Source organism: Nannobrachium achirus (genome assembly GCF_963921795.1).
Source record: "Nannobrachium achirus genome assembly, chromosome: 10".
Classification (NCBI taxonomy): domain Eukaryota; kingdom Metazoa; phylum Chordata; class Actinopteri; order Myctophiformes; family Myctophidae; genus Nannobrachium; species Nannobrachium achirus.
Genome location: NC_137819.1, coordinates 42,238,980 through 42,252,058, shown reverse-complemented (window position 1 = coordinate 42,252,058; position 13,079 = coordinate 42,238,980). Strand labels below are relative to the sequence as shown.

Below are 13,079 nucleotides of genomic sequence, written 5' to 3'. Positions count from 1 at the left end.
CTATGGCGTTTTGCAGTGGTTACAAATGGGATAGCTGCATCTTCATCTCGTTACAGTGTTCTCTCTAAGCAGTTTGTGAATTAAGCCACACAAATCGTTATGTGGTTTTCAGTGGTGACGCCATTCTATACAGGCTGTCTGCTTGCCTTTTGTGCATGCATGTACAATGTGATATCTATGCCTCATTTAGCCAAAAGGTAGCCTCGGAAACCCAGGCTTATATTTTGGCGATAGAGCCAAAAGGAAATGGCAGATAGCTTTACAAATACTTAAAGCTGCACTATGTAACTGTCCTCTTCTTGGAATTAGAATTGAACCTGGTTTCCAGCGCATGGAGATGAATTGAATCGTCACCATCAGTAAAAAATCGTGTCAGATTCTGTCTCAATAGAAGAGCAGGGAAACAAAATACAAAAATCCCAAATATAGTCACTGTATACTGTATTGACATACTCTACCACACAGATTGGACACAATTAAAATGTATTGTAAAAATAAAGTTACATAGTGCCGCTTTAAGCAAAGTAAAGGCGCTCCACAAGAGCAATGTCGTAGCTTAAAGCGGTTCACTGGAAAAACTAGATAAATAGATTTCCAACTACTGTCTGTATCCCAAATCTCAAGTTTCACTTTCACATCATCTTAAATTTCAGGTTACTGTCACCAGATGAGCTTCTGAGCTCATGACTCATGTGCACAGAAGGGCATGAGCTGTGATTGGTTAAGTTTTCTAGGGAACAGACATACACATAACCCCAACTTCCTGAAACATGCCCACTGCTAGTAGGTTCTGAGCAAAATTCTGAGCAGAAAACAAACAAAAACTTCTCTCTTACTTTGTAGATACATTGACTAGACAGATATAAAAGAATCACACTCGTGTGAACTGAGCGGTGGTGTGTGTGTGTGTGTGTGTGTGTGTGTGTGTGTGTGTATGTGTGTGTGTGTGTGTGTGTGCAACAGCGCCCCTCCCTTAACATGTGTGGTCAGAAAAGGTTACTGCAGGCTACAGACAGACACGGAGACAGACAGACAGACAGACCCACACACACGGCCACGTATAGGAGCGTTGTGACCACCGCTCAATAACATACAAATACAATTATGTTTGGTTTTACACTGGTTCTGAACTTTCACGGTCGATCATCATATAAGTAGGGTTCATCTACACATTTTTCTGCGTATTTTTTGGATTGGAAGTGATCTTTACATTGTAGGTCACAGTGGTAGGCACATGGTGCAAGTAAATGGGTTCATTCTGAGTTCAGGTTGTGCTGCCACCTGCCAGCAGTCAATGTAAGCCAGCCTATCTAGTGACATCGAGTTACCCTGCCCCTTGTTGGCGCGGTGTCTGAAACATATGACGACACACTACAGTGGTAGGGAGGGCTCCAAATTTAGAACACACACACACGCCTACAGTAGGACGGCCCATGCTGCACCATGCACACCTTTCCTCAACAGAAGCCAACGACATGAATCTGCAATCTGACAGTCAACACATGTTGGGTGTCATCACGGTTGTGATGCGCTGTAAAAAAAAAAAAAAAGATTTGCTCGCTTCACTCAATCACATGTATCTGTTTCACCATTTCCACTCCCCTTCCTTCTCCCCACGATTCCTGTTCTGTTCTGTAAAAGGATGAAAAACTCATACTTGCAGTTATGTCATTTTGACTATGCATGCCCCTCATGGCACCCTAGCACCTCAAGGGCATTACAAACGAAACTTCAGACCTCTCCAAACAAACTGATCAGGTTACTACTAAACCTCACACCTAGGACTCACCTAACCGCTGCTCATTATGCCAGGGTGGGATGTTTCAGGGTAGAGGGCAAAATACAGCATCTTGCAAAGGGCCACGGTCTTCAAGATACTCAAGGGATCAGTAGTGCCCACCTGTCTGACTACTTCAAAAGAGAGAGAAACCCCCATGGGCACTACACCTGATCCCTCTGGTGGTGTGCTCGTGGGCGTTACTCCACTGATCTCATCACCCCCAGGTTCGACACTAACATGGGGAAGAATTCATTCTAGTATGCCACTAAAATGTGGGATTCCCTACCCAACACTCTCTCACTCCCAAAAGTCACTTATTGCCAAATCTAATTTGATCCAGGCTAGGACAACAACAATTGCAATCAAACAACTTGAATTAATGGAGAGGCAGCGTGACAACTTCTCTCCACGGCTGTGTTAACTCCTGATGAGCCTCAAGATGTTTCCTTTATTTCTTTTCTCGTCGTTGTTTAAATCTGTTTACAAGAGGCTGCTCTGTGACAACACCACTTTTCATTTACAGTGTGGCTTGAGCAACACTTCATGGTGGCCAGCATGCTAGTTGTGTTGTAGCTTTTTTGTCCCCCAGTCCCCACTTGTGTAAACGCAGTATAATGTGGCGCGCGCTGAGTTGGCAAGCCTTGGCGGACGGAATAGTTTATCACATAAGTGCTCCTGAGTCCTTCCGCATCAATCACAATGATGTGGGGTGTGTTTTTGTGGGTTTACCTTGGGAATGGCGCGCACACACACACAAACCAACAATCATCTATGACTCAGAAGGGAGCAGCAGTGGAACAATGAGACCTGCCACACTGAGAACAAGTTCTCAGAGTGTGCAGACAGTTTTGTCTTTTGTTTAGTGGTTCCATTACAACTCCGATTGGGATTTGTGTGCCTGTGGCAGAAAACCGTTCCACCTGCTGATGGATGGAACCGTATCTGATGAACTTCTGTTGAACCGTAACATTAAACATTATTTGATGATGATTTCTTTGTTCTTCATTTATCGGTACCCAGGGTAGTAGCTGAGCACAAGCGCAACGCCCTGCACATAAGACACATTAAAACCTGCCTGGGAGCTGACCAGTACAACTACAGTCTTATACTGCTGGCCACTGACCTGCCTGGGAGCTGACCAGTACAACTACAGTCTTATACTGCTGGCCACTGAGCAGCTCCACTAGATCTTTTGGGGGTCCAGTGCCTTGCTCAAGGGGCACTTCCACGGTGAGGGGTGACCGTTCACTTCCCCTCCCAGATGTTTCCTGACGGCCCGGGGAATCAAACCGGAAACATTCCGACATATAAGTGCACTCCTCTAACCACCGTTGCCACTAAATGAGTCGCTCATCATGACGACTCACCACGCATTTTGGCTAATCAAGTCTTTTTCCTGTGTATGAGCTGGATTGGTTTTGACAAATGTGACAGTTGGGACTTGAGTAGCCAGTGTTTTTTTTATTTATTTTTTATTCAAGTTATCATTCCCCTACACATTTAACCGTAGCCACATTTGAACACTCAAGGGCAAAAAAAAAGAAAAAAAGCGAACATGAATATTGTATAACATTAACAAAACAAAAAACTAACTAAAACCTTTTATAAACACACCATTTATACTCGGTGACGCTTCCCGGGACCGTTGGCACCATGCATAAAATAAAGTCATTTATAAAATTAAAATAAAGCAATACACAAGGCTTTTTTTTCCTTTTCTAAACAAAACAAAAACAAATCAGTGGAATTTATTCAGTGTTTCATACCGAGGAACGGCAGTACAAAGGTAGAGAAGAAGAGATAGAGAGAGAGACGGGGAGATGGATGGACCAGTTTAAAGGATTGTGGGTGGGTTAAAGATTGTTACTGGGGTCATAAGTGGGTGAATTCACCCATAAAGAGGGGGGGGGGGTGCAGGCAGGTTTAGGAAGGTGAGATAAGGGTACGGGGAGGGGAGGGAACACAGGGCTTTGGCTGACGTGGGTGGGTGGGTGCTGGAGGGTGTCCATTACTAGGCCCTAACGTAGTGGCGCGTGGATACGCAGTCTCCCAGAGTGAGTGTCTGTGGAAGAGAGAGAAAGAGAGAGAGGGAGTGATCAGTCACAGGCTAGCGATGACAAAAACACACAAAGAACAGAACAGAGAGCCCCCCCAACGGACATGTGAGTGAAGACACTGAAGCAAGCATTCTAGTAAAGGCCCCAACCTGAACATTTTGAGATTCTATTACTGCATTCAACCTGGCGTCCCCATTTTTTGGCATGTCATGTAAATCACGGGTTCCCTCAAAATAAATCATATTTGAACTGGGGACCCCCCCCCCCCCCCCCCCCATATCCTGAAAAAGCACTTGAAATTGTAGGCATTACATTTAGTTTGAGTTGGTTCCACAGATAAATATTGTGAAAACACCTGATCTACAAGTTCACGGCATCTCGCAGTGTGCTCGTGGATCAGCCATTTTCACAATATTTGCCTTTCTTACATAATATTTGACAATTTGGTCTTAAAAGTCATTAAATTGTAACTTTAGAAATGTGCAGATACCCTGTATACACTTAAGCCCTTTGCACACAGATGCGTTTTTCTCACACGGAAAAAAACGGACGATTACATTTTTTTAAAGAAAACAATGATTCTCTATGACCTCATGCACACCAGCTCCGAATTTGCCATGCGGCAGGTGGCTGCGCGCTTTTTCCCCGATCGAACCCAGTTCGATTCGTGCGTCTTGTCGCATGCGGTAAAAACTCATCGACTCCTTTTATGACTCCTCTTCGGATCCTTGCACACCAAACCAATGAGTTTTAATCATGCAGCAAACGGAAAGAAGCGCAACGGTCCTGTGAGCAAAGCCCTTTATACTGTATGATTGTTTACTGTTGAGTAAGATAACAATCTTGCACTTTGTTATCTTTGCACAACGTCATACAATAAAAGTATTAAATAGGGCTTTAAGTGCTTTAAGGCGCCGTGATGTTTTAGTACTGACCAGTGTAAGGTTGTCTCCGGTCACCTCCCGGGTCAAGCTGGTCTCTTTCTCCTCCCACTTCTGGACATGCACCAGCTTAGCACCGTCTATCGTGACCACAGACTGCGGAAAACAGAGACAGAGGTAGTAATTACACACCGTGCTCACACACACACACACACACACACACACACACACACACACACACACACACACACACACACACACACACACACACACACACACACACACACACACACACACACACACACACACACACACACACACACACACACACACACACACACACACACACACACACAGGTCTGTGTGAAAGATGACAAAAGAGAATCGATAGTTGCCAAAGTCTTGTACAGTAAATGTACCGGGGCTGTCCTCAACTGTCAACTAGGGAATTTGCTGACTAAACGATTTGTTGATTCATTAAATCAACAAAACTGTAAAATTGTAACAAAACTGTAAAATCATGCAAAGACCAGCCCTTTCAGGTTGGTGAGGTGGTCGAGAACTTGGTATTTGGCCATTGAAAGAAAAGGTAGAGGGGCGCCCGCTGGCCTACTGGTCCAGGCGCGGTCCAGGTAGAATGATATGGTTATATCCAGGGTTTAACGGCAAAAAGATGAGCTTGCACACTGTAGCTCCCCTTTATGACTCATTTCCACAATAAAGCTAGAGCTACTGTACAGTGTGCATCTTTTTGCCTGGCTTTTGACCTCTGTTCATTTGAGTTCAGTACCTTTTAAAGATCACGAGTGACAGCAATACAGCGGAGCTTTTGCAGCATAACCAGAGTGCAGACTTCATTTCTCCTTGTGACCTCATTTGATCCTTGCTAAATCCAGAGTTTACAAGACGTGTTCATCATCTTAAAAAAACGAAAGCTTCATAAACTAAGACCAAACTGACCGATTAACTAATTATTCAACTATGATGGGACAGCACCAAACATACTATATTAACTAGGGATGAGACGTTAATCGCTATTATCGTTTATCGTGATAAACACAATAATCGTATCGTGCTCCGTCGTGCACTGGGATCAATTCACCTTTTATTGCTGAGCTGCTTATCTGGTACCATTTAAACCCTCTATAATTGTTAAAACGGACCTGTAAAAAACAATTGACACAGTCTTTTTTCCCCCACGCTCTACCAAATCCCTTTGCCAAAGATGGCCAACCAAGAGCTCACAGAGCTTGTAGATCTGTTATGTTGGCAAACCTTCCGCCCCAGAACAATGGATGTCCAGGACATTTTGATTATCGCGATAATATCGTAATAATATCGTAAATCTCTATTATTTTGGTCACAATAATCGACGACGTGATTTTTTCATATCGTCCCATCCATATCCCTTCTTCTTTCTCACTGTAATTTGCCGCTCCGCTGTGATTTCTACGATGTCAACGCCAAACGGTCCAGGGACAACAAGAGTGCGTTGCAGCCAGTGGCTCGGTTCCAACAAGCGAGGCTTTGTTTGCAGCCGAGTTTCCTCCGCTCAGCACTAGCCGTTACCATAGACCCGTCTTTCTCTCTGTGTCTGTCTGCAGGGGCGTCACAAGGGGTAGGAAAGTGGGACTGAGTTACTAGGGCCCAAGGTGGAGGGGCCCTAAAAACTATATCTATTGAAAAATAGCAGATATACAAGCTCACACACTCGGTGTGCGAGCTTGTATCACACACCGAGTGTGTGATACAAGCTCACACCGAGTGTCGGTGCCGCGCTGCGAGCTTGTAGATCTGCTATTTTTGAAAAGTTGTGAAAATGTGTGAAAATCTTTGAATATATGTATTTTTTAAGCGAACATTTCTAAATCCAATTTTGCTTTTGGGGGTCCCTGGAACTAAATATTTTGAGATCGGGGTCCGTGGCCAAATACATATCATCTTGGGGGTCCTTGACATAGGTTTCTAGCACACATTTTCCAGATTTTTCAAAAATAGCAGATATACAAGCTTGTATATCTGCTATTTTTCAATAGTTAACATTCATGGGGGGCCCGCAGTGAACCCTTGTACCCAGGGCCCAGAATTTGGTGTGACGCCCCTGTCTGTCTGTCCTCACGTCTTACCCCCACTGACCTCTCCTCTCCAGCAGCCATCACTCAACTCCCTTTTCTTTTCTTGTTTTAATCCCGCCCACCCCTCCTCGGCCCACATTCTTTCCGCTCTGTCCTCCGAATTAAAATACCCCCGCAAACATTTTTCCAAGAATAAATTTAAGTTAGCACCTCATTGGCTTCTGATTTCACGGTCGTGGATCATGACTGATCTTCCCTGACACCTCACCTCTCACCCTTGACCCCCTCTCTCCAACCCGGGCCTCACCAACCTCCCCCCCCCCCACACACACACACAGGGGTGTCGCACCAAATTCTGGGCCCTGGGTACAAGGATTCACTTCAGTTATTTTGTGCTTTAACTATATAGATCTGCTGTTTTTGAAAAACCTTGAAAACTTGTATCTTTGAATATTTCAAATCTTTCTAAGGTTTTTTGAAAAACCCACGTTTCTATGTCAGTGGTGCTCAAACCTTTTCACGTGAAGGACCCCCAAAATTATATGTATTTGGTCACAGACCCCCATCTCAAAATATTTAGTTTCAGGGACCCCCCAGAAGCAAAATTTGAGTACAAAGGTTCGCTTAAAAAATACATACTGTATATTCAAAGATTTGCACACATTTTCATGACTTTTCAAAAATAGCAGATCTACAAGCTCGCAGCGCGGCACAGAGTTTGTTTATCTGCTATTTTTCAATAGCTAAAGTATAAAAGAATTAAGGCCCCTCCACCTTGGGCCCTAGTAACTCAGTCCCACTTTCCTCCCCCCACTTGTGACGCCCCTGCCCACACACACCCTCCCGTCGTGTCTCCCAAAGTACCAACACATGAATGACAGGCCCTCAGAGACCACTTTTATAATGGCTCCAACAGTTCCTTCCTACATTCTTGGCAACCACAAGGGGATCACAGGACTGGAGGACACAGGGTCGGTCAGCCATCTGTGATTGCCATCATCATAATTAGCATTATCATCATTATCATCATCAACCAACATTGTTTCACTGCCGTTCCACTCTTCCTGTGGTGCTGCTATGACAACGGATTTTCCCTTGGGATCAATAAGGGTCTATCTAGCTCTCTGTCTGTAAATACTGGGGCTAATAAAAAATAAGGGAAAATCTGTATGACACATCGAACAATGTTTCGAGCCAAACAATGTGGCCTTCCACCTGAGGAGGGTCAAATTGTTTGGCCGTTAACATTGTTGTACTTTATGTACTTTTTTTACACTTTTTTTCAGCAAAGCTGTCATGCAGACTTTTCCTTTTATCTAAAAACTGTCGTTTTTAATCCTGTCCTGCACCAGCGACAAGTGGCTGTGCACAGCTTCCTTTAACTAAGCATTCTTCCAACTTCCCAGCAACCGAAAAATACCTGACCCACTTGGAGGGGTTTTGTGGGCAATAACTGCATAACTGTAGTCCCAGGAGGTGGCATACTCATTCCCTGTTCCAGTGCATTGTCTCATAGCTTCATTTGATTGGCTTGGCAGCAACCAGAAACACACATGACAACTTCACATTATTTCCCCCAAACGACGGTAATGACGGAGGTCTCTATGCTTTGCTTCCGCAGGAAAAGTGAGTAATTTCGACTAGCGGTTCTCGAGTTATGTCGAGTTGAAACAGCGAAAAGAAAATAGACAGAGAACGGATCCGGGTCTCATTTTTCGATTATGTAATTTCATGTGTTCCGGTGAGACCGTGATTCCAATTTTTGAGTGGTGCTAACCGCTCCTACACCTGGCTTTGTGTGTACGTCCGTCCGTCCCACAGAGCTGGGCATAGGCCAAGCTTCGCTGGACGTTTTCAACTCCTACAGGGCACTGCTCACTTCACACTGGGTGTGATTTTCTTTTACACCAGATGGGGCTGTTCGATAAAAACACGCGATTGGCGCTGTGGGCCAACCCAAGAAATCTGTGAAAAGACGATTTTGGCAGAGAATTGGGTTAAGATTTGGACACTTGAAAAGGTACTACATAGGACAGCGGTATTCAACCTGTGGCCCGTGGGCCGCACGCGGCCCCTGTGGCATATCTATGCGGCCCGTCATGGTCATAATGTTTTTATAATTTCAGTGTGGACAAATAATGTCTGATTTTTCAGTTTCTCCGAAACAATTTTTGTTTTGTTTTATACAAGACTTTTTGGGCTTTTTTGCTATTTTGTTTGTTCCCAGCAGCAGTGACTCTGGTCTGGGCCGAGCGAGCGCTCAAACAAACACAACTGTCAGCTGGTAGGAAGTTTTTTGTTGTGTCCTTATGTCGCTGCACTAGTAGAGGGTCAGGTGCCTGTTCAGTGATCAGCGGAACATTATGTTCTCCCAGTGAAACTCCGCTTCACTGCCAAGTGAAAAGAAGCATGTGTATCATTCATCGGAATCACGTGGGTTGTCTACTCTAGTCTAAACCCTCCTCAGGTGGGAATAACTGGCAATGAATTAATAAAACCTTTAAAAAAACTGATTATGGGTTCAAATCAGGCTTAAAACTTGCCTTACAGGACAACAATCCTTTGCCTCAACATGAACCCTGCGTCCCTATTCTGGGATGAACCTTCAATCAACCTTTATTTCATTTTCAGAAGACACACTGAATGTTGATACCCTCTTTTCCAGTAGTGAGTGAGCTTGTAGACCAAGTACAGAGCCCTGGGGGACCCAAGTCAACAAAGTATATTGGGTTCAGGATTTCCTGCAGGAAAAAGGCTAGGCTAGGTGGTAGGCTATAGGGGGTGGGGGACTCTGGCGACACATTTGAATTCATTCATTAATTCATTCAGTTAATGAATTCAGTTAATTTTGATTAATTCTTATTTTTGCCCGCAACATAGTAGGAGAAGTTGCTTAAATAAACACAAACCCAAAAGTATAGTTTGTTTTGCAAGTTTAGGAGAAATTTTGCATCATTTTCACCAGACTCTTGGCCGGTTGCGACAGATTTCAGGCTGGGTGTCCCGCCTGGCCAATAAAGCACTGCAGAAAACCCTGGGGTTAAATTGGTTAACGGTCTCTGTCCACATGGTGCTTAGGTAACATGCAACATGTCAAAAGATTTCAAAATATGCCTGGGAAGAAAAACCCCAGAGGTCTTCACCTCATATTTGTCTCATATGTGACCTCTGAACTACTTAGTCGTTCAAGCCCAACGACCCCCGTCCCCCCCCTGGCCACTCAGTCTCTCACCTTGACCTTCCTGCCGTCGGCGGTGGTCTCTTCAAACTCCTCTCCCAGTTTGAAGTTGATCTCGGTGTTCTTGAACGTGCTCTGGGTCTTGACCGTCACTGTGTCTCCGGCCACCTCGATGATGGTGGTGGGTTTGGTCTTGGTGGCCACCTGGCGCATGGCGAAGCCCACACCTGCAAGGCAGCACAGAATGTGGCAGTGTCAGCTGGGTAATGCAATGCCACACCATTGACATGTTTTATTCATCAACATTTCGCTATTGGGTCCAACAAGGCTCACTATACGGCAAGTGGTTCTCAAGGTGTGGACCCCCAGCGGTTCATGAGGGGATCCCAGCTAAAAGATAGTTTAATTGATATTTAGGAACCAAATGGACACTTACAAGTCTGATCTACATACCTGTAAGGGACAGAGCTGGAAATTAAGACGTTTGTGAATCACTGACATTAAATATGTCCATTAATTGTTTGTAAAAGCCAATAGAAATCTCGATCACTCATTGTCCTGATGAGTAAATGTATAAACAGCAATAAATCCAGTGTCACGTGCAATTAGTATGTTTTGGCAAAGTTCAACACAATTCCCATTGATTTGCCCTTTGTCTCTTTGCTGTCAAGTCTGATCACTGCTCGCCAGCCGGGCTTAAAAAGCCTCCAGCATCGACCTCACTGCATGTCATGTCTGAGCCTGTGTGTGTGTGTGTGTGTGTGTGTGTGTGTGTGTGTGTGTGTGTGTGTGTGTGTGTGTGTGTGTGTGTGTGTGTGTGTGTGTGTGTGTGTTACTATACTTGTTAGGGCCAAATAGTATAGTAGGATTTGAGATGTAGACATTGTGAGGACCATTTTACTGATCCTCACAAGATAAATGGCTGTTTTTAAGCATTTAGAGGTTAGGTTTTTTATTTTAGGGGTTTGAGAATGTATGACTGATTTAATTCTTGGCTGTTGTTTGCCAGTGTCATGCACCAAAAATAGCTAGGATCTACAAGCTCACAGCATGACGGATTGAACTGCACTGTGAGCTTGTAGATCAGCAATTTTCGGGCTCATGGTCAGGGTTCGAAATGGCAAGGGATTTGTAAATCATGAAATCGTAGTCCTAAAAAAAGAATGGCGATGTCCTCACAAGCGTAGTTGTGACACACACGGGGGGTGGGCAGGAGAGTTTAGTCATTTGGTAGCAGCAGTCCACACCCCTCTACAACCAGTGTTGCCATGTCTGCTTATTATAAGCGACTGTGTGCTTATTTTTCAGTTATGTTGCTTGTAAACATTGGTAGTTGCAGGTATTTGGGCTCGCTTTCACATACATTATTATTATTCTTATTAAACCAGGTGTCAAACATTTTCATGTCAAGGACGCCCCAAATTAATTTATATCTCCGCAAGACGCCCCCATCTGATTCCAAATATTTACCCATTACCTTTTCCTTTTCAAGATCTTTTTGAAAATAGCAGATCAATCTACAAGCTTACTGTGAGCTTGTAGATTGACTATGGCCAATGTAAAAGTGCTCATGTAGCCTAGTAGTCTCTACCCCTTTTGGGCTGCTTATTTCTCACATAATGTGGCAACAGTGTCTCCAACCAGAACCAGCCACAGTAACAGTAGCAGCAGGAGCAGCACTGCACTTTTCTGAGCCAAGCCCTGGCTCTCTATCTCCCTGCAGGCTGAAAAGCGCCACGTTCACACAATCGATACAGCAAATACCAGCGTCTATCAGCTCTGTGCTGCCACGATCGATGACGCAAGAGTGTCTGAGTGGTCAGGAGCATTGGAGGTCAGGGGTTAACAGGGTCCTATCGGTTGTCATGGTAACCGAAGCAGGCAGGCTAGGTCAACGATAAGGTAGGTGACTAGTGTCTATATATGACGTGACGACAAGTATCTATATATGAGGTCACCGGCCGCCACCATGAGATGCTGCATAGAGGCACTAAGTCAAACAGGTGCCATTCTTGACCGTTGTAAACGTGTCCCGTGCACCTGCCCCTATCACACAAGCACGCACGCACACACGCTGCAATATGTGATATTTTGACCCCATTTTATTTCTAAACCTCAGTCAGCAGCTGCTCCAGACTAGTACACAGTTAAAAACCCAGTGTTCATTCATTCAGTTTTAGATGAAAATCTCAAAGTTAAGGTTTTAAAACCAATGCCAGTGTTTTAAACAAAGACTGGATTTTTAACTGTGCACAATGTGAATGTACGACGGACCCCTCCCTCCCTCCCTCCCTCCCTCCCTCCCATGGCCAACAACACACTCACCATTGTGTGAGTGTGTTTCTGGCTTGCTGCTTTCAGCTAATGTGCGTGTGTGCATTTGCTTACCCACATGTTATGAGTGTGTGCACGCATGCATGTTGTGCACTCATGTGGTGTGTGTGTGTGCATATGTGCAGAGTAGACATGGGTGTATAATATGCATAATGTGCACATGTGTGTGTCTAAACTAAAGACCCCCCACCACCCCACCCCACCCCACCCCACCCCACCCAAACCACATTTTTTCCCAGCACTCAAGAGCCATGCGGTGGTGGCCATGCACCCTAGTCTCTCCCCCCCTCTCTCTCTTTTTTCCTCTTCCTTTTTTTGGTCTCTCTTTTCCTCTGTCCACCCCTTTTCCTTCACCCTGTCTTTTGGTGCAACCTCTCTTGCTCGCTCTCTCTCTGTCTGCCCTCTATTTTCTTTCTCCCTCTCTCTTTATCTCGATTTCTTTCATTCATTCTCGCTCTCCCGCTGCGCCCTCTCGCTTTACTTTTCCCACGCCCTAAATAAACATCTGCTTTAAGCCTTAGGAGCACACACACACACACACACACACACACACACACACACACACACACACACACACACACACACACACACACACACACACACACACACACACACACACACACACACACACACACACACACACACACACACACACACACACACACACACACACACACACACACACACACACACACGCTTTCATCATGTGCACAGCACACATGCACCCCCAGCCGCAAGTGCACACCCTGCCTGGCTCAGGCTGGCTGCACAACA

The 13,079-nt window shown here is 44.9% G+C and overlaps 1 protein-coding gene across 1 annotated transcript in view; it reads right to left on the bottom strand.

The window, feature by feature from the left end:
• Positions 1-3,221: 3,221 nt before the first annotated feature.
• fabp3 (fatty acid binding protein 3, muscle and heart) overlaps positions 3,222-13,079 on the bottom strand; it is a 10,306-nt gene continuing 448 nt past the window's right edge. Inside the window, exons 2-4 of the mRNA XM_080734727.1 lie at positions 10,026-10,198; positions 4,773-4,874; positions 3,222-3,842 (exon numbers count right to left, since the gene is read on the bottom strand). Coding sequence (XP_080590853.1) covers positions 3,792-3,842; positions 4,773-4,874; positions 10,026-10,198 — 326 coding nt within the window. The 3' untranslated portion in view covers positions 3,222-3,791. The remainder of the gene's footprint in view (positions 3,843-4,772; positions 4,875-10,025; positions 10,199-13,079) is intronic.